This window comes from Salmo trutta, chromosome 3, assembly GCF_901001165.1.
Source record: "Salmo trutta chromosome 3, fSalTru1.1, whole genome shotgun sequence".
NCBI lineage: Eukaryota > Metazoa > Chordata > Actinopteri > Salmoniformes > Salmonidae > Salmo > Salmo trutta.
In genome coordinates, this window is record NC_042959.1 from 14,289,659 (window position 1) to 14,312,332 (window position 22,674).

At 42.6% G+C, this 22,674-nt stretch overlaps 1 protein-coding gene across 5 annotated transcripts; it reads right to left on the bottom strand.

The window, feature by feature from the left end:
* Nucleotides 1–249: 249 nt before the first annotated feature.
* LOC115168934 (nuclear RNA export factor 1) lies at nucleotides 250–22,605 on the bottom strand. 5 transcript variants are annotated; one of them, XM_029724476.1, is made up of 21 exons: nucleotides 22,255–22,605; nucleotides 21,424–21,480; nucleotides 20,426–20,657; nucleotides 20,150–20,288; nucleotides 19,980–20,063; nucleotides 19,434–19,538; nucleotides 18,995–19,075; nucleotides 18,824–18,893; nucleotides 18,646–18,734; nucleotides 18,447–18,554; nucleotides 18,131–18,240; nucleotides 17,902–17,938; nucleotides 17,752–17,820; nucleotides 17,595–17,650; nucleotides 13,085–13,189; nucleotides 12,942–13,000; nucleotides 12,705–12,820; nucleotides 12,481–12,596; nucleotides 12,048–12,230; nucleotides 767–827; nucleotides 250–667 (listed from the first exon to the last, which is right to left on the bottom strand). In XM_029724476.1, exons 1-21 carry the CDS (start codon nucleotides 22,364–22,366, stop codon nucleotides 629–631), a joined length of 2,028 nt encoding a protein of 675 aa, XP_029580336.1. In that variant the 5' UTR covers nucleotides 22,367–22,605; the 3' UTR covers nucleotides 250–628. The 5 variants fall into 5 exon arrangements, with proteins under 5 accessions (XP_029580336.1, XP_029580327.1, XP_029580345.1 ...); XM_029724467.1 differs by having other exon boundaries at nucleotides 20,150–20,300; nucleotides 22,255–22,601; XM_029724485.1 differs by lacking the exon at nucleotides 22,255–22,605 and adding an exon at nucleotides 22,049–22,091 and having other exon boundaries at nucleotides 20,150–20,300.
* Nucleotides 22,606–22,674: the final 69 nt, after the last annotated feature.

Below are 22,674 nucleotides of genomic sequence, written 5' to 3' on the forward strand. Positions count from 1 at the left end.
GCAAAAGCCGTAAAGTAGATTGATGTACGCCATCTTTAGAAGGTCAAAACAAAACGGTGTGCGCGTTCCTCTTGTATACCTCTGCCCAGGCGTTGCTGATACATGCCAGATCTTACAACGCCTGAATAGTTATTTTACGTATTAGCTGACCACAACAGCAATTGGTTGATGCATGATGCAACGTTTGAGCGGCTGAACGCGACCGGTATCTGTACGTGTGGTACTACTGTCATCCAGTGATAGTCATAATTTTGCTGTGGAATACAATTTATTTTCAGAGAGTGTGTGAATTTGATACATTTTCATAAACAATCTTGAAAACAGGTTGAAAACAAATTCAAAACCAATTGCTTTTTCTTTTACTGTATTACAATGAAAACATGACTTTAAACTAAGGTTACAATAACCAAGATTTTATCATAACATCAGTCATCAAGTCAAACAACCTTGACACTGTTACTAAAACAATGGAGCAGAAAGTCAATGTTGTGGACATTATCTTTCTACTTCAGTAAAACAAAGAATAAAGGATAAAACCAAAACCCATAAAATATATACATTTCTATTCTTGTCCAATTCTTAACAGAAAATCTAATGTTCACTATCAACAGCATGTATTCTTCCAACTTCACTTTATAAAAGCGACATCTGGAATCTTGCCTTCAATCTGAGGGAGACGGAGGGGAGAAAAACAACATTTAGTTGGACAAAGTGAAAAACTCAGAATATGCAACTTTTATTAGACAGTTTATTCATGATACTTTACTTTTAATTGTGTGAAGATCTGTGCAGCTTTGTTGAAATCCCACTCATTGTCCTGAAGACACCTGAGACAGAGAGAACGTCACAGTGAATGTTTGGCCCAGAGTCGTCCGGGTTAGGGAGGGTTTGGCCGGCAGGGATATCCTTGTCTCATCGCGCACTAGCGACTCCTGTGGAGGGCCGGGCGCAGTGCACGCTGACCAGGTTGCCAGGTGTACGGTGTTTCGTCCACCACATTGGTGCGGCTGGCTTCCGGGTTGGATGTGCATTGTGTCAAGAAGCAGTGCGGCTTGGTTGGGTTGTGTTTCGGAGGACGCATGGCAGTTGCAGCGATGAGACAAGACTGTAACTACTACCAGTTGGATACCAAGAAATTGGGGAGAAAAAGGGTTTAACAAATCCCCAAAATAAATGTATTGACCCTCTGTCAAACAAGCACACACAGGGTGTGTTCGAGCAGTAATAACGCTAATGCAGCTGACAGTAGAGGACGATGGGGGAGGTGCATCTATGACAGCCAAAAGTCGGACACTGTTGTGGTTTACCTACAGCAAGGCTCTGTGCAACATTTTGCCATTTTTTATAAAAGCTTATCTTTGTAATGTCAAAATAAACATGTCTCCAATTTTCAACCCGTGATACAATTGAGACATGGATTGTGTATGTGTACCATTCAAAGGGTGAAGGGGCAAGACAAAATACTTAAGTGACTTTGAGGTATGGTAGTAGGTGCCAGGCGTGTGTCAAGAACTACAACGCTGCTGGGTTTTTCACTCAACATTTTCCCGTATGTATCAAGAAATGGTCCACCACCCAAAAAACATCCAGCCAACTTGATACAACTGTGGGAAGCATTCGAGTCAACATGGGCCAGCACACCTTGTAGAGTCCATGCCGCAATGAATTGAGGCTGTTCCTAATGTTTCGTACACTCAGTGTATTCATAGGTTGCAACTCCGTCACGTCATGCCATTGTTATGAATGTTCTCAAGCCGCCCTCTATCGGCGGCGCCATAGTGGTGCCCTAAAGTGGTGATAAGCCCAGTCATTCTGGACGGAGGCTAACTACTGTTGTCTAAATTACACTATAGTGCCTGGAAATACAATGACATTGCTAAAGTTGTGAAATATTTGGTAGGAAACAACTTTGCCAGGATTATGTCATCAAATTTACTTTAGACAGATGGCAATGTTGTCATTAGCTAGCAAATTTCGTCAAAAATAGCTAGCAGTGCTAACGTTAGCTAGTTAAGATCCAGTGGCCTCCCCTCAATCTTAGCGAACGTTATAGCACAGATAGAACAATGAGACATATTTCACTGGATGTATAAATGTGAAGCATCCACTTGGCGTTTCCACTCACTACCAAATATGGTAGAGAGATGAAGCCCGCTGGCGGGCAATGGAACGAGATAGATTTTGGCCGACATTCGGCAAATTTTCTCATGTATGAAACATTTGATCTCAATACAGTTTTCTGTTCCCCAAACTCAAATCTGTTATGAACAGAGTGGACTAAAGTTTGTAGACTTGACCCTTTGCAAAACATTTTTTTTTAATTGCGTTGTTTAGGAGTGCAAAGGTGAATTGAGTTACTGCACACGCACACTTCAGAGTAGGCGTTCCCTGTTACTTCCGGCGCCGACAGAGATGGCCGCCTCGCTTCGCGTTCCTAGGAAACTATGCAGTATTTTTCTTTTTTATGTGTTATTTCTTACAATGTTACCCCAGGTAATCTTAGGTTTTACTACATACAGTCGGGAGGAACTATTGGATATAAGAGCAACGTCAGCTCACCAACATTACGACCAGGAATACGACTTTCCCGAAGCGGATCCTCTGTTTGGTCCACCACCCAGGACAATGGATCGGATCCCAGCCGGCGAGCCAAAACAACGGCGCCGCAGAAGAAGTGGCAGACGGAGCGGTCTTCTGGTCAGGCTCCGTAGACGGGCACATCGCGCACCGCTCCCAAGCATACTAGTCGCCAATGTCCAGTCTCTTGACAACAAGGTAGACGAAATCCAAGCAAGGGTAGCATTCCAGAGAGACATCAGAGACTGTAACGTTCTTTATTTCAAGGAAACATGGCTCACTCGAGACACGCTAGCTGAGTCGGTACAGCCACCTGGTTTCTTCACGCATCGCGCCGACAGAAACAAGCATCTCTCTGGTAAGAAGAAGGGTGGGGGTGTATGCCTTATGATTAACGAGACGTGGTGTGATCATAACAATATACAGGAACTCAAGTCCTTTTGTTCACCTGACTTAGAATTCCTCACTATCAAATGCCAACCGCATTATCTACCAAGAGAATTCTCTTCGATCATAATCAGTCGTGTATATCCCCCCCAAGCAGACACATTGACGGCCCTGAAAGAACTTCAATGGACGTGTAAACTGCTAAACGTGTTAACCCTCGCAAGGCTGCAGGCGCAGACAGCATCCCCGGCCGTGTCCTCAGAGCATGCGCAGACCAGCTGGCTGGTGTGTTTACAGACATAGTCAATCAATCCTTATCCCAGTCTGCTGTCCCCACATGCTTCAAGAGGGCCACCATTGTTCCTGTTCCCAAGAAAGCTAAGGTAACTGAGCTAAATGACTACCGCCCTGTAGCACTCACTTCCGTCATCATTAAGTGCTTTGAGAGACTAGTCAAGGACCATATCACCTCCACCCTACCTGACACCCTAGACCCACTCCAATTTACTTACCGCCACAATAGGTCCACAGATGACGCAATCGCCATCACACTGCCCTAACCCATCTGGACAAGAGGAATACCTATGTAAGAATGCTGTTCATCGATTACAGATCAGTATTTAACACCATAGTACCCTCCATTAAGCTCGAGACCCCTGTGCAACTGGGTCCTGGACTTCCTGACGGGCCGCCCCCAGGTGGTGAGGGTAGGTAACAACATCTCCACCCCGCTGATCCTCAACACTGGGTCCCCACAAGGGTGCGTTCTCAGCCCTCTACTGTACTCCCTGTTCACTCATGACTGCGTGGCCATGCACGCCTCCAACTCAATCATCAAGTTTGCAGACGACACTACAAAGGAGATGATCGTGGACTTCAGGAAACAGCAGAGGGAGCAGCCCCCTATCTACATTGACGGGACAGTAGTGGAGAGGGTGGAGAGTTAAGTTCCTCGGCGTACACATCACGGACAAACTGAAATGGTCCACCCACACAGACAGCGTGGTGAAGAACCTCAGGAGGCTGTATCACCGCCTGGTACGGCAGCTGCTCCGCCCATAACCGGAAGGCTCTCCAGAGGGTAGTGAGGTCTGCACAACGCATCACCGGGTGCAAACTACCTGCCCTCCAGCACACCTACACCACCCGATGTCACAGGAAGGCCAAAAAGATCATCAAGGACAACAACCACCCGAGCCACTGCCTGTTCACCCCGCTATCATCCAGAAGGTGAGGTCAGTACAGGTGCATCAAAGCGGGGACCGAGAGACTGAAAAACAGCTTCTATCTCAAGGCCATCAGACTGTTAAACAGCCATCACTAACATTGAGTGGCTGCTGCCAACATACTGACTCAACTCCACCCACTTTAATAATGGTAAAATTGATGTAATCAATTTATCACTAGCCACTTTATATTATATAATGTTTACTTACCCTACATTACTCATCTCTTATGGTATAGCGTACAGTGTATATACATCTACTGCATCTTGCCATCTGATGTAATTAAATGTATCACTAGCCACTTTAAACAATGCCACTTTATATAATGTTCTCATACCCTACATTGCTCATCTCATATGTATATACTGTACGCTATACCATCTACTGCATCTTGCCATCTTGATGTAATGTATCACTAGCCACTTTAAACAATGTCACTTCATATAATGTTTTCATACCCTGCATTGCTCATCTCATATGTATATACTGTACTCTATACCATCTACTGCATCTTGCCTATGCCGTTCGGCCATCACTCATTTATATATTTTTATGTACATATTCGTATTAATTCCTTTACACTTGTGTGTATCAGGTAGTTGTTGTGAAATTGTTAGGTTATATTACTTGTTAGATATTACTGCATGGTCGGAACTGGAAGCACAAGCATTTCACTACACTAGCATTAACACCTGCTAACCATGTGTATGTGACAAATACATTTGATTTGATGAAAATATGCAGATGATGCTAGAATGTGCCAATATGATCTTGCTAGCTCGTTCTTGGCCCTGCCCCCTCCTTGCTTGTTCTGCCCACTATGGCTCATTTGTTCCCATTGGAAAAGACAGACTGTGGTTTATCTTGGATTAGTTATAAAAATCTTTGTGCATCTAAAGTCATTCTGGTGAAATCAAAATGATGACAAAAGGTTTTCCTACTAATTGTTTGCCTCCTTTCGAATGTCATTGTATTTCCAAGTCACTGTAATGCACTTTGGATAATCTCCATCAGCGCTCATTGACGATGCGTTGAGTAGAATGCTCAGTCAGGCATCAGTTCAAAACAAACATTCAAAACAATAGTGACAACATGCAACCCATGAATAGGGAGTAGAAAATACCATGCAGAAGTACAAGTTAATTGAGGTAGCTATGTACTGTACATATAGGTAGGGGTCAAGTGACTAGGCAACAGGATAGACAAGACAGTAACAGAAGCGTATGTGTGTGTGGCGTCAGTATGAATGTATGTGGGCGTATGTAGTGTGTATGTTGGAGTGTCAGTCTAAGTATATAAGAGTGTGGGTAGAGTCAGTTTAAGAGAGGGTAAATGCAAGTAGTCCGAGTAGACATTTGATTAGCTAATTAGCAGTCTTGCTTTGAAGTTTCATGGCTTGGGGGTAAAATGTGCTTAGGGTTGTTCACCGCTTGCTGTGTGGTAGCAAAGAGAACAGTCTGTGGCTGGAGTCAGATTTTTTTGGGGCCTTCTTGACACCGCCTGGTATAGAGGTCCTGGAACGGCAGGGAGTGATGTACTGGGCCGTACGCACTACCCACTGTAACTCTGTAGATGCTAAGAGGCTGACTACACCGCTCGCGTCGCGTGCGCGTTGCAAAATCAATTTTGAAATCTATTTTATTCAATTATTGCACCCACCCTGCTTGCGCGCCAACGAGCGTCTGCGTTGCCAAGGGCCAAAATAGAAGTCAGTTCTATTTCTGACACAGATTGAGCTGCAAGTCCTGCCTCCCATCTCCTCATTGGTTTATAGAAGCAGGTACCCACGTGCCATCTCCTCATTGGTTATACCCATGTGGGTTACTGAAAGACGAATGAGGTCAGTGACGGCAATGCACCTCATTTATGAAAATTGCCAATCGCAATATAAAGTCAAGAGAAGAAAAAGCCTAGGAGAGATGACTAGAAACAATTCGGTTGACCGTTTTATGTGTAGATTAATTGTCGGTGTAGAGGACCTTGTGCATTTCAGGTAAAATAACAACTCAATGTTTATATCCCAGGACAAATTAGCTAGCAACAGCAAGCTAGCTAAATAGGACAAATTAACTAGCAAGTGGAAACTAGCTAGCTAAATTGCCATACATGTTTAATGCTTTTCGACCTGTCCCCAAATTAATATAATTGGTTCAGAGTTTGTTTGATATTTTAACCTGCGTGTCGTGATCGCGTTTGGTGTGGGGGGACAAAATACATTTATGCACGATGGCGCACATGCGCAGCCGGTTTCGGTTCCGTGTAAGCGTTGCCATACCAAGCGGTGATGCAGCCAGTCAAGATGCTCTCAATGTTGCAGCTGTATACCTTTGAGGATCCGAGGGCCCATGCCAAATCTTTTCAGCCTCCTGAGGGAGAAGAGGCATTGTTGTGCCCTCTAAGACAACTGTGTTGGTGTGTGTTTGGACTAGGGATGCACAATATAAATCGGTGAACATATCGGCCGATATTAGCTAAAAATGCCAACATCAATATCAGCCAATGTCTAGTTTAACACCCGATGTGCAAAACTGATGTCAAAGCTGACGTGCATACCTATATAACAAAGGTGCATGACGTATTATGTGTAAGGATTAGGCACAATCGTTGATTTTGCTTATGTCATTGACAGTGATGCAAATGAATACAAATAGTAGAATTATGCCATACTTTTATTTTGAAGGCTAACCGCAAAGTCCACTATTGAGGCTAATCCTTATTGTGGCTAGCTTCACATAGATGGGTCCGACCACCATTAATCAAATAAGAACTGTCATATAAATTAGGGTTATTTTAGATGATGACACCTAGCTATATAGTTAGCAAGCTAGTTTTTTTTTAATGACCAGTACTGTAGGTGCGCAAGACAACTTTACCAGCGTCATAGCATATGCGTCAATGACTCGTTGTGACATATGAAATACGAGTGAGTGTAATCAATGTGTAATAACTACGTAAAAAATGTGACGTGTAGTCATATTCAGGTCCTGATTGGTCAAAAAGCTTATTTGACACGTCAAATTGTGTTATTTGATACGTCAAAGTGTTAAATAGTATATTTTTTGACACGCAAAGACCCAAACGGCGTCCCATAGAAATCCTGGTTAAGAATGAAACGACTGAACAAATGAACAACGAAACAGCACAGCAAGTAAGTGAAAGAAATAGGTTTGATTATGTTTTACTGGTAATGGGGACATGTGTAAACGCCAACAAAATAACTTTTGGTCAATGTGGTATGTGTGTGTAACCTTTATTTAACTAGGCAAGTCAGTTAAGAACAAATTATTTTTTACAATGACGGCCTACCTCCTGCCAAACACGGACTACGCTGGGCCAATTGTGCACCGCCCTGTGGGACTCCCAATCACGGCCGGATGTGATACAGCCTGGATTCGAACCAGGGACTGTAGTGACACCTCTTGCACGGAGATGCAGTGCCTTAGACCGCTGCGTCCATGTGTGTGTGTTAACTATTTAGCTGTACTAGAATACTTAAAATGACGCAAAAATTTTAAATATTGGTTATCGGTATCATTTTTTGGGGCAAGGAAAATATTGGATATCGGTATCGGCCAAAAATGTCATATCAGTGCATCACTAGTTTGGACCATGATAGAGCTTTAGTGATGTGGACACAGAGGAACTTGAAGTGCTCAAACCGCTCCACTACAGCCCCGTCACGTGCTCGGCCCTCCTTATCCTGTAGTCTGCGATCAGCTCCTTTGTTTTACTGCCGTTGAGGGAGAGGTTGTTGTCCTGCCACCACACTGCCAGCTCACTGACCTCCTCCCTATAGGCTGTCTCATCGTCGTCGCCGATCAGGCCTTAATGATGGTGTTGGAGTCGTGCGTGGGTGAATAGAGAGTACAAGAGGGGACACAGCACGCACCCCTGAGGGGCCCCCGTGTTGAGGATCAGCGTGGCGGATGTGTTGCTGCCTACACTCACCACCTTGGAGCGGCCTGTCAGGAAGTCCAGGATCCAGTTACAGAGGAAGTGTTTAGTACCAGGAACCTTAGCTTAGTGATGAGCATTGAGGGCACTATGGTGTTGAACACTGAGCTGTAGTCAATGAAGAGCATTCTCACGAAGGTGTTCCTTTTGTCCAAGTGGGAAAGGGCAGTGTGGAATGTAGTAGAGATTGTGTGGATCTGTTAGGACGGTATGCGAATTGGAGAGGGTCCAGAGAGTCTGGGATGATGGTGTTGATGTGAGCCATGACCAGCCTTTCAAAGCACTTCATGGCTAGAGATTTGAGTGCTACGGGGTGATAGTCATTTAGACAGGTTACCTTGGCGTTCTTGGGCACAGAGACTATGGTGGTCTGCTTGAAACATGAACAGTGCCTTCACAAAGTATTCATACCCCTTGACTTATTCCACATTTTGTTGTTTTACAGCCTGAATTCAAAATGGATAAAAAAATATATATATTCTCACTATCTACACACAAGACCCCATAATGACAGTGAAATTGTTTTTAGAAATGTTTGCAAATGTATTAAATTCAAAAATCTAATTTACATAAGTATTCACACCCGAGTCAAAATTTGTAGAAGAACCTTTGGCAGCGATTATAGCTGCGAGTCTTTTGGGGTAAGTCTCTAAGAGCTTTGCACACCTGGATTGTACAATATTTGCCCATTATTCTTAAAAATTATTCAAGCTCTGTCAAGTTGATTATTGCTAGACAGCCATTTAAATTGTCTTAAAATAAGGCAATACTTTTTTTAAGTCAAAACTGCAACTAGACAACTCAAGAAGATTCAGTGTCGTCTTGGTAAGCAACTCCAGTGTAGATTTGGCCCTGTGTTTTAGGTTATTGTCCTGCTGAAAGGTGAATTAGTCTCCCAGTCTGTTGGAAAACAGGCTGAACCAGGTTTTCCTCTAGGATTTTGCCTTTGCTTATAGCTGTATTCCGTTTCTTTTTATCCTAAAAAACTCCCTAGTCCTTGCCGATGACAAGCATACCCACAACATGATGCAGCCACCACCATACTTGAAAATATGAAGAGTGGTACTTAGTGATGCATTCTGTTGGATTTGCCCCAAACATAACGCTTTGTATTCAGGACAAAAAGTGAATTTCTTTGCCACATTTTTTGCAGTATTACTGAAGTGCTTTGTTGCAAACAGGATGCATGTTTTGGAATATTTTTTATTCTGTGCAGGCTTCCTTATTTTCACTCTGTCATTTAGGTTAGTATTGTGGAGTAACTACAATGTTGTTGATCCATCCTCAGTTATCATATCACAACCATTAAACTCTTTAACTGTTTTAAAATCCCCAGTGGCCTCATGATGAAATCCCTGAGGAGTTTACTTCCTCTCCGGCAACTGAGTTATGAAGGACGCCTGTATCTTTGTAGTGACTGGGTGTATTGATACACCATCCAAAGCCTAATAATAACAACTTCACCATGTTAAAAGGGACAGGCTGCTTTTTAATTTTTACCCATCTACCAATAGGTGCCCTTCTTTGCGAGGCATTGGAAAACCTCTCTGGTCTTTGTGGTTGAATCTGTGTTTGAAATTCACTGAGGGGCCTAACAGATGTGTGGGGTACAGAGATGAGGTAGTGATTCAAAAATCATGTAAAACACTATTATTGAACACAGAGCCCATGCAACTTATTATGTAACTTGTTAAGCACATTTTTACTCCTGAACAAAAATATAAAAACGCAACATGTAAAGTGTTGGTCCCATGTTTCATGAGCTGAAATAAAATATTCCAGAATTGTTCCATACGAACAAAAAGTGAATTTCTCAACAAAAAAATGTACAACCCTGTTAGTGAACATTTCTACTTTGCCAAGATAATCCATCCACCTGAAAGGTGTGGCATATCAAGAAGCTGATTAAACAGCATGATCATTACACAGGTGCACCTTGTGCTGGAGACATTAAAAGGCCACTAAAATGTGCAGTTGTTGTCACACAACACAAAGTCACAGATGTCTCATGTTTCCGGGAGCATGCAATTGGCATGCTGACTGCAAGAAAGTCCACCAGAGCTGTTGCCAGAGAAATAAATGTTAATTTCTCTACCATAAGCCACCTAAAATGTATTTTTTTGAGAGAGAATTTGGCAGTATGTCCAACCGGCCTCACAACCGCAAACCACGTGTATGGAATCATGTGGGTGAGCGGTTTTCTGATAAACCTTGTGAACAGAGTGGTTCAGGTATGGGCAGGCATAAGCTACGAACACAATTGCATTTTATCGATGGCAATTTGATGCATAGAGATTCCGTAACGAGATCCTCAGGCCCATTGTTGTGTCATTCATCCGCCGCCTACCCCTCATGTTTCAGCATGATAATGCACAGCCCCATGTCGCAAGGATCTGTACACAATTCCTGGAAGCTGAAAATGGCCCAATTCTTTCATGGCCTGCATACTCACCAGACATGTCACCCATTGAGCATCTTTGAGATACTCTGGAACGACATGTAAGACAGTGTGTTCCAGTTCCCACCAATATCCAGCAACTTTGCACAGCCATTGAAGAGTGGGACAACATTCCACAGGCCACAATCAACAGCCTGATCAACTCCATGAGAAGGAGGTGTAACACTGCATGTGGCCAATGGTGGTCACCCCAGATACTGACTGGTTTTCTAATCCACGCCCCTACCTTTTTCTTTTTAAAGGTAACTGTGACCAACAGATGCATATCTGTATTCCCAGTCATGTGAAATCCCTAGATTAGGGCCTAATGAATTTATTTCAATTGACTGATTTCCTTATATGAACTGTAACTCAGTAAAATCTTTGAAAATGTTGCATGTTACTGCACTGTTGGTTAAAGGCTTGTAAGTAAGCATTTCACGGGAAGGTCTACACTTGCTGTATTCGGCGCATATGACAAATAAAGTTTGATTTGATGTTGCATTTGTATTTATGTATAGTATATTTAGGCTTGCCATAGAAAGGGGTTGAATACTTATTGACTCAAGGCAGTTCAGCTTTTCATTTAGAATTCATTTGTAAAAAATTCCAAAAACATAATTCTACTTTGACATTATGGGGTATTGTGTGTAGGCCAGTGACAAAAAAAATCTCTATTTAATCAATTTTAAATTCAGTCTGCAACACAACAAAATGTGGAAAAAGTCAAGTGATGCGAATACTTTCTGAAGGCACTACTGATGTTGTCGATGCACTTATTAATGAAGCCAGTGACTGATGTGGTAAACTCCTCAATGACATCGGATAAATCACGGATCATATTCTAGTCTATGCTAGCAAAACAGTCCTGTAGCTTAGCATCCGCTTCATCGGACCACTTCAGAATTGAGCGTGTCACTGGTACTTCCTGCTTAAGTTTTTGCTTGTAAGCAGGAATCAGGGGGATCATTTGTCAGATTTGCCAAATGGAGGTGGAGGGAGCGCTTTGTATGAGTCTGTGTGTTGAGTAAAGGTGATCTAGATTAAATGTACTCTCCTCTGTAGTTTCATCAGGAGAGCGCCTCAAAATATCACAATTTGTACATGTCCACTGTATGAATAGTAACATTTGAATTGTGGAAAAGTTGGTTCCTGTTTCCGTCACGTCTCGGGTACCATTCGCATGGGTCAAACAAAAACACCCTAATGATTGGCTGACTAATAGTACCTCCCAGTAGCCAGGCGACGGCTGCATGGTGCAACCGGTGAGAAGAAACTGCAGCGACTTGAAGGCGACTTTATAAAAAAACTGCATGACCTTTGATCACATGGTTTTAATAAAGGTCATGTCGTCGACATGTAGACACAAGTCGGACAATGTTTATCCCCATAATGCAACACACTTTGAAAGGCGGTGACCAATGACTTAGCAAAATTGATCCGCTTGAACATGCCCACAAACTTACTTCTGCGACCACTCAAGGTTCATGCCAGACTTGAGGGAGAAGGCGGACAGCATCTCCTGCTGGGGGGCGGTGAGGGTGGGCACTGGGCTGCTGGAGGGAGTGGGGGCGGAAGCAGCGAACGCATGCTGGATCTCCTCCGTTGTAGCGATGCGCACAAATAGCTCGTCATTCACTATGCATAGACTGGAGAGGGAGAAACAGAAGACAAATAGTTTCAAACGTTCTTTCAATTAATCCCCCCCCGATTTCTTTAATTTTAGGACCAATTGGCCTGTTACATTTTTTTTTATAACTGATGCCAATATTTATTAATATTCGTTGACCATTGTTTTCGTATATCATATAAGATATCGTTTTAGCATTCTTCAGCACAGACAGTCTTATAAGAGCTTTTTAAAACCAAGATCAGGTGAACGAGGGACCTCAGAATTACCCAGAAATTCCTGCAGGAACTGCGATGAAGACCCGAGAGAAGGCCCTAACCGCGTCTTGAGATTTACCATCAACTTCCTTGAACATGCCGCTGACCGTAAAGGACAGTAACGTGGTCTACAAAAGAGAAAATTCAAGGTTTTTAAAAATAAAACCCCCATGAACAGAAGAACTGATGATAGTATTGAGAATGCTACACTAACTATCAATCAGATATTGCCTAACCGTGTAGGTGTTGACGTCTACATTGAAGGAGGCTGTGTCATGCTGAGTTTTAGGCAGCTCGTTGAGCAACGCCACCACGTTCAGCCGTGTGTGCTTCAGTAGGCGGAACCGTGTTGCTGTGGGGAGCAGATTCCAGAGGGAAGCATTTAGAAGATGCCACACATTATTACAGAAATACAACAGACAAATCTGTTGATGACAGACTTGTTAATTGTCTTAAATATTTGGAAGACTCACATGGATCTTTGAGTCGCTTTATGTTACGGCTGTGTTTATGGTACTCTCTCAAACTACACCTATGATGAAAAATATACAAATAAATATGTAATTCCGAACTCCCACGAGCCAGACATTCAGATGGGGAAATGTGTGTGTGAGACCTGTTTGGGTTTTGACTGGAGGGCAAGCTGAGTGAGAAGGAGGCACCATCATGGTAGGCATCTAGAAGAGGCTGTCTGTTCCCAGAGTCATATACACTGTAGTACCTGTCATAGAAAAGTGATAACACTGTAGTACCGTCATAGAAAGGTTATAACACTAATATCTTCCATAGAGGTCATAACACTATAATAGCTGTCAGAGGTCATACACACTGGGTGTTTCTCAATATGCATACTACCGTGCTCCACACACTCATGCATCCGAGTGCATTCTCCGACCACGTTCTCTTGAGTACGTTCTTATGAGGACGAGTGTGGAGAATGCATAAAACATTACATTCGAGAAGAACTCACACTCCCCCTACTGTATTACCTCACGCGTCACCTCCCCATTCACTGAACCTTCTTCCAGACAGGATAATGGCAACAAGAGATGAAACAAGATATACAAGCAAACGTTTTACTTCAGAATGATCAGCTAGATATGTGAATCTTATTAATCTAGCTAGCCAGCTAGTTTGTATTTATTTGAATTTATGTATGTAGTTAAACATTTAAATATTACAATATATTCATAACAGATTTCACAACATATTAAGTGTGTGCCCTTACACGGAACCCAAACCGGCTGCACGCATGTGCGCCATCGTGCATACATTTATTTTGTCCCCCCACACCAAATGTGATTACGACATGCAGGTTCAAATATTAAAACAAGCTCTGAACCAATTCCATTAATTTGGGGACAGGTCGAAAAGCACCAAACATTTATGGCAATTTAGCTAGCTAGCTTGTACTTGCTAGCTAATTTGTCCTATTTAGCTAGCTTGCTGTTGCTAGCTAATTTGTCCTGGGATATAAACATTGAGTTGTTATTTTACCTGAAATGCACAAGGTCCTCTACTCCGACAATTAATCCACACATAAAACGGTCAACTGAATCGTTTCTAGTCATCTCTCCTCCTTCCAGGCCTTTTCTCCTCTTTACTTTATATTGTGAATGGCAACTTTCATAAATTAGGTGCATTACCGCCACTGATCTCATTCGTCTTTCAGTCACCCACGTGGGTATAACCAATGAGGAGATGGCACGTGGGTACCTGCTTCTATAAACCAATGAGGAGATGGGAGAGGCAGGACTTGCAGCGCAATCTGCGTCACAAATAGAACACAGAGGGTGTTCTATTTGACTTCTATTTTGGCCCTTGGCAACGCAGACGCTCGTTGGCGCACGCGAGCAGTGTGGGTGCAATGATTGAATAATATAGATTTCTAAATTTATTTTGCAACGCTCGCGGTGTAGTCAGCCTGTTAGGCCTCTACTCTACCACCACATATCTATAGACAAAATCCACGTGTACATGTGTGTATAGTGCATATGTTATTGTGTGTTTGTATGCATGTGTCTATGTTAGTGTTGCTTCACAGGTTTATTTCTGTTTGTAAATCAAATTTTACTGCTTGCATAGTCATGGCTCTATGTAGTACTTTGCGCCTTCCATAGTCTGTTCTGGACTTGGGGAGTGTGAAGAGACCTCTGGTGGCATGTCTTGTGGGGTATGCATGAGTGTCCGAGCTGTGTGCCAGTAGTTCAAAAAGACAGCTCGGTGCATTCAACATGTCAATACCTCTCACAAATACAAGCAGTGATGAAATCAATCTCTCCTCTACTTTGAGCCAGGAGAGATTGACATGCATATTATTAATGTTAACTCTCTTTGTATATCCAAGGCCCAGCCGTACTGCCCTGTTCTGAGCCAATTGCAATTTTCCTGAGTCCCTCTTTGTGGCACCTGACCATACAACTGAACAGTAGTCCAGGTGCGACAAAACTAGGGCCTGTAGGACCTGCCTTATTGATAGTGCTGTTAAGAATGCAGAGCAGCGCTTTATTATAGAGAGACTTCTCCCCATCCTAGCTACTGTTGTATCAATATGTTTTAACCATGACAGTTTACAATCCAGGGTTACTCCAAGCAGTTTAGTCTCAACTTGCTCAATTTCCACATTATTCATTACAAGATTTAGTTGAGGTTTTGGATTTAGTGAATGATTTGTCCCAAATACAATGCTTTTAGTTTTTTAAATATTTAGGACTAACTTATTCCTTGCCAACCATTCTGAAACTAACTGCAGCTCTTTGTTAAGTGTTGCTGTCATTTCAGTAGCTGACGTGTAGTGTTGAGTCATCCGCATACATAGACACGCTGGCTTTACTCAAAGCCAGTGACATGTCGTTAATCAAAATTGAAAAAAGTAAAGGGGCCTAGATAGCTGCCCTGGGGAATTCCTGAATCCACTTGGATTTTGTTGGAGAGGCTTCCATTAAAGAACACCCTCTGTGTTCTATTAGACAGAACTTTTTATCCACAATATAGCAGGGGGTGTAAAGCCATAATGCATACGTTTTTCCAGCAACAGACTATGATTGATAATGTCAAAAGCCGCACTGAATTTGAACAAAACAGCCCCCCAATTTATTTTTAGCATTTTCTCTCAGCCAATCAGTCATTTGTGTAAGTGATGTGCTTGCTGAATGTCCTACCCTATAAGTGTGCTGAAAAATAGCATTGTATCTGGTCAAACACAATATTTTCCAAAATGTACTATGGGTTGGTAACAGGCTGATTGGTAGGCTATTTGAGCCATTAAAGGGGCTTTACTATTTTAGGTAGGGGAATGACTTTTGCTTCCCTCCAGGCCTGAGGGCACACACTTCTAGTAGGCTTAAATTGAAGATATGGCAAATAGCAGTGGCAATATTGTCCGCTATTATCCTCAGTAATTTTCCATCCAAGTTGTCAGACCCCAGTGGCTTGTCATTGTTGATAGACAACAATAGATTGTTCACTTCTTCCACACTCACTTTACGGAATTCAAAATTACAATGCTTGTCTTTCATAATTTGGTCAGATATACTTGGATGTGTAGTGTCAGAGTTTGTTGCTGGCATGTCATGCCTAAATTTGCTAATCTTGCCATTGAAAAAAACATGAAAGTAGTTCACAATATCAGTGGGTTTTGTGACGAATGAGCTATCTGATTCAATGAATGATGGAGCAACGTTTGCCTTTTTGCCCAAGATTTCATTTAAGGTGCTCCGAAGCTTTTTAATATATTCATCTTTGTTTCATAGTGTAGTTTCTTCTTCTTTTTATTCAGTTTAGTCACATGATTTCTCAATTTGCAGTACGTTTGCCAAATCGGTTGTACAGCCAGACCTATTTGCCACCTCTTTTGCCTCATTCCTCTCAACCATACAATTTTTTAATTCCTCATCAATCCACGGGGATTTAACAGTTTGTACAGTAATTTTCTTAATAAGCAATTTCATAAATATGTCAAGTGCAGCGTCTGGTTGCTCGTCATTACACACCATGGACCAACAAATTCTTCACATCAACAACATAGGAATCACTACAAAACTTATTGTATGACCTCTTATACACAATATTAGGCCCAGCCTTTGGAACTTTGGTTTTCCTAGATATGGCTTCTATATTGTGATCACTATATCCGAGGGATTTGTATACTGCTTTCAAACAAATTTCTGCAGCATTAGTAAAGATATGATCAATACATGTTGATGATTTCATTCCTATACTCTTTTTAACTACCCTGGTAGGTTGATTGATAACCTGAACCAGGTTGCAGGCACTAGTTACAGTTTGAAGCTTTCTCTTGAGTGGGCAGCCTGATGAAAGCCAGTCAATATTTTAATCAATTAGATAAAAAATGTGTTAAACAGGCAAAAATGACTTAAAACTAATGTTATACAAGGTAGTGGTACATTTTTCTTGGGTAGCTACCAATTATTTGTGGCTAGCTAGCTAGCTAGCCAGCCCTATTAACTTACTATGGACTTACCCATTCACTGAACCGTAGAAACAAGACATACACAAAGCAACCGTTTTACTTCATAACTATCTGCTAGCTATATGTGAATAGTAATAATGTATCTAACCAGATAGCTTAACAGGCAAAATGACCTCAAACAAATATTATGCAAGATAGATGTCAATTCTTCGTGGCTAGCTAACAGTAGTAGTTAGCCATTTAGCCCTATTGACTTATTATGGGCTTGCGATCTACGGTACGTAGGCAGGTAAACATGCCGAAATGAAACACCATGTATTTATTAACGTATCAAGATCAAATATTGTAGTCATGTGATTTGTGAATAGGCAACATTTTCTCTCGCTTCTGCTCAAATAACGGTTGCCATAGATTTCAATAAATTTTGCATACTTTTTTGACATGATTGGGTCATTTCTTTGCATAATTTCCATTGAAGCTTGCGTCGATGCATGCTTCAAAATATGCACGTACGGAGTACGCCTTCGATATGTGCCCTCCATGCTTCGTTTCGCATACTTTGATTTGGACTGCTTTGCTCAGAAGTATGCATTTTGAGAAGCACGCACTGTGTTACCTGTCTTAGAGGTGACAAATATATCCTTTATGAAGGAATATACTTAAATCTTGACAAAAGGTATGTGAATACACTTACTGTTGCAGGAAATGCAAGATGAGGACCTTGATTTCTTCTGAACCGAAGTAGCTACCCTGGATTGGTCAAAGAAAAGAGCATCTGTCAGAATCAACCAAGCGAACAAACTGAATCAAGTGCATTTTTTTGTTATTCTGTGAACCAAAACGGACCAGACCTTGCAGGGGGGGGTAGTGGTGGGTGTTACCACTTCAAACACTATCGGCGGGGGGAGGTCATGACCATCCTACAGAACAACAACAGGAAATAAACAAATCAAATGCAGTCAAAGATGGAGAGGATCAGAGGTGAAAAGAGAACATCTTACCAGTTTGAGTAGCCGGGGAAACCTCTCCCTGATAGCACTGGTGGCCGTGTTCACCATGGAGAGGGAACAAGAACAGAGAAGTCACATCCCACCTCACACACCCACTCAACGTAATGGAGTCAACAAGGCCACGACATCCACCGGACTATGTCAGTGCTCCCATCTACCTACTAACTAACACACACAGCCTAACCCCCACACAGCCTATCCCCCAGGCTCAGAGACTGACCTGATGTAGGTGAGCTGGTCCTTGAACTGGTCACACAGTGGGTTACGGTCCAACCACAGCTCAACCAGCTTCAAACCCTTCAACCTATCCAGCTCCTTCTCTGACTTCAACTGAGAGGAAGATGGAGAAAGAAAAAAGAGAATTGAGTGGGAAAAGGTTAAGCGAGTGAGCAGATTCAGGGGCAAATCCTAATTTGTAATCTCCCATTGATATTAATGCATGACGAAGTAAAAATGTGATGTGGAAGTTAGGATTCGCCCCCCAAATGAATAGACAAGGTTAGAGATTAGGGTTAAGGGTCAGTCTCTTCTCTCACCTCATTGTGGGAGAGGTTGAGGATCTTCAGGTGTGGGGCCTTGCTTATCAGATCTGCCACATCTTCCAGTTTATACAGCTTGTTATTGCTCAAGTTCAGACACACCAGCTGAGATAAGAGAAGAAGACAAGAGATCTACACATTTTAGCACTACACACTGAAACTGTATGGGTATAGATTGGTATTATTATACTATTACCTCAGGGATGTTTTCCTCAATGATCTTGACCACAGCATCCATAAAGGTCTTTCTGCTCAAGATCGCCCTGATGTTCTGAGACACCAAGTCTGAAACAGAGGTACATACATTTTAGACCAGGACAGAGGAAGATACTAACCACTGTTTCTTTGTATCTCCAGGTAGTATGGGGTGCTACCTGGGTCAGTACGGATGTTGTTCAGGTCCAGTGCTCGCTGGGAGCCATCAAAACGCTTGGCCATGCATTGCTGAGAGAGATATTACAGAAGTTACTCATATTCATCTGTAAATATCCATCCATATTATTTTCCAACTTTCTCCATCGCTTCCCCCTCCCGCCATGTCTCACCTTTAAGTGCTCCATGTCTTCAGGCTTCAGTTGGGTGTTGAGGATGGCGGGAGGAGGACAGGGGTTCATCAGCACTATCACCTAGAGAGGAGAGGAGAGGGGAGTGGAGGTGTGTGTGTGTGTATGGGGGGGTGTAGAGGAAGCATAAACATTATTATAAATAAGTAGTAACTTCAAAAAATCCTTCTGTACAAAAATCTTTACGCAACATGCAACAATTTTACTGAGTGTCAGTTCATATCAATCAATAGAGATGAATAAATCAATTAGGCCCAAATCTATGGGTTTCACATGACTGGGCAGGGGCACAGCCATGGGGGGGTCTGGGAGGGCATAGGTCTACCCACTGGGGGTAATCTCTCTTTCAATCAGAAAGAGTTTCTCCACAAAAGGACTTTATTACAGACATAAATACTCCTCAGCACCTTGTAGCTTGTACCTTGTAGCCCTCAGTGTCTGTGATTTGGCGAGAGATTCTGCACAGTGCGTTGGCTGTGCAGGCATCCTCGAGGTAGAACTGGGCTTTATGGCCTTCAATCTGGTACTGAAAGGGATGGATGGGGGGCGAGAGCAAGAGAGAGAGATAAACAATGCTAATACTTAAATGCACTTGTAAATATCCTCAACACTTCTATATTTTTTTTTACCTTTAACTAGGCAAGTCAGTTAAGAACAAATTCTTATTTACAATGACGACCTACCGGGGAACAGTGGGTTAACTGCCTTGTTCAGGGGCAGAACGACATATTTTTACCTTGTCAGCTCGGGGATTCGATCTTGTAACCTTTCGGTTACAAGTTCAACGCTCTAACCACTAGGCTACATGCCGCCCCGGCTTAATAGACAAACAATAGACAGACATACATGTACTTGTATTGGTTTCAAAGCATACATTAGACTCCTCTATCCCAGTGATCAGAAAAACAACATTTAACCCATCAGTCAAGTCCTATGATCATGGCTGGGCTGTCTGCCAGCAACTTACCTGAACAGGTGTGAAGGGTACGGAGCACAGGTTCTGTAAAGCCGTCAGCAGCCATTTCTTGTCGTATTTCCTCCCATAGGGAATCTGCCAGAGACAGCAGTTAGTTGACTATAAAACACTTTATCATAATGAAATAGATACTTGTCATGCTCTTTGTTAAAGATACTCACAATCATCTTGTACCAACTTCTCTTGTCTTCTCCTCCTCCGTCTCCTTCTCTCCCTCCTCCACCTCCTCCTCCTCCTCTGTAGCCCCCAGCTCCTCTTCTGTCTCGGTCAAATTGTCCATCGCCTCTCCGATTCGGCCACCTGTACGGGTTGCTAAGAGGTCAGAGTGCACAGTGTTACCTGACAAAGAATCATCTCACAAAACATGCTTATTTATAGACAGTAACAGAAAATCTTATCGCTGCTATGTAACAGTTGTAGTATGCAATCTCACTCACAATCTGCGGTGAGAGCTGCCATCCTGTGGGCTCCCGCTGTTCATAGTTACGTGTACATAGTTATCTTCGAACCGGACCCGAGGTCCTGGTCCAGGGCCCCTGAACCCACCCATTTGGCCCCCTCGAGGCCTCTGCTGCCTGGCCGGACCGTCGTAGTAGATTGGGCCCCTAAAGGGGCCCTGACTCATACGCCCCCCCCGGAACTGAGGGCCCGCGACTCTGTTGTCATGCTCTGGGGGAGGGAGAGAGAGAGAGAGAGAGAGAGAGAGAGAGAGGATGGATCATCATAAACAACTTCGTACGGGCAATCTTCTGGTATGAATATCTGTTTATGCATATACATTATCATGTTGTTATTATTACCAACACATTTGTAGATGATTCATCACATAACTTTATTTTTAAAAAAGGTGACTAAAGTAGCTCCTAATATTTTGTGATAAATGGCACAAATACTTCTGAATCTGCATTTAAAATATTGAGCATGTCTCAATCTGGCCAACTGACCAAAAGTCACCAGTGTTGCAAAATTTGTTCCTATATTTATTTAGCAAGTTTTCAGACCCCTACAGATACTTTTATTGGTAAAGGCTAGCGACAAATTCAGCTACTTTTCAGGCTGCCTTTGGTGAATTTTTCAGACTTAATTTAGCAGCAAACGAGATTGGGAGAAGTTGTCTGTGCAACAGCAGTCACCGCAATGGTGCACACACAGGCAGAGAAGCACAGGGGGGGTGTGCACTGGGCGAAAAAATGTCGTGCTGCAGCAAGGCAGTGGGCAAAACATAATCTACTGACAAATCAAGGAGCCAATCGCGATTCTCACTAAAAACTAATTGCCAACACTGTATGGGTAGCCAGGTGTGCTTGGGGTTGTTTTTGAATCGGGATGTGGCCTAAAAAGTCTGTGTCACACGTCGGTCACAGAAAACGTAAACGACTGTCCTGTCCCCATATGCCAATCGCCTCACTTATTTGTTTACACTTCGGCGTTTTACCTCCTGGTAGCTTGCCTTTGCGCGTGACATCTCTCTGGACGACAACTCCCTCCTGATCTAGGCAGAGGAGGAAAACAACTGTTGAGAAGCAGATTTGAAGCTTTGTTCCGGGGTAACTTACCACTGTAGAACCGGCCACCGTCCGCCATACTCCACTGTCAGTGTCAGATACAAAACACAACCCTGGGTGACAGTATATCAAGCGCTGCGACTATAGGCTACTTCAGACGAACATAAATCAAAACGAGTGAAAAATAGATATCTAAAAATATAGAACTCTGTTCCAAAACGTGAAGGTAATGTGGTTATAAATTGTGTCCCACTGCATTGCTCTATGGAAATCTAGCTACTGTTCTACACTTTAACAGAAACGTAAACACTGCGGTTTAGAACTACATATACCATGCTCACTAGCTTCCGGGACGCGCGCAATTGCTTTTGCCAGGGCAGAGCCCACCGCAGTGGTACGAGGGTCATGGCTAGAAGGGATCCAGATTTTGTCAAATTAACGTCAAAGGTACAACAACAAAAAAAGCATTTGACCTACTAACTATAATCCCAGTACGTCTCTTATCTGCAGCGTAAATTATCCTAACCTGCTACGAAAAGTCAAATAAAACGTTACTAGTAATTTGACAACAGCTGAATCCCATGACCTGGTATGAGTGGAATCCATTTGAAGGGAGCTGTTTTCAACCTGACAGTTCAGGCAAACGTAATAAACATTTATTTAAATACCCATTACATTGGTTGACTAAACTATTAAACACAGAAGTTGCCTTAAAAAGACTTGCTAGCGAAAGCTAACGTTAGCTAGCTAATTAGCCATACCGTGGTCAAATCGGACACGTGCGACCACAGCCAGGTTGGGGTACCATTTTCGGAAGGTCATATTGAGTCTCGCAAAGTTACCGAGTACTGTCACCAAATTATCTGAACACATGCAATTTATTTTATATACATGGGTTGCTGGTTAACTTCACTTGTGCAGTTTAAAAGTTCGCTAGCTAGAAAATTGGAGAAACGTCAACGTTGCTTTGGTGATGCATCATTTTGCAGTGCAAATTAATTATTTACCACATCTAAACAATGCTTGATCAAAACTAAATATTAGTCTAAGTGTTTAGTTTTAGCAATATAAGTTGTGACGATGAAAATAAATGGCGACTACAATATCAAATTTGCGATAGGGACCAAATTGATAGTGCCCTGTCCGCAGACGGACCCTCCTGATAACTTTAAACAATGTCC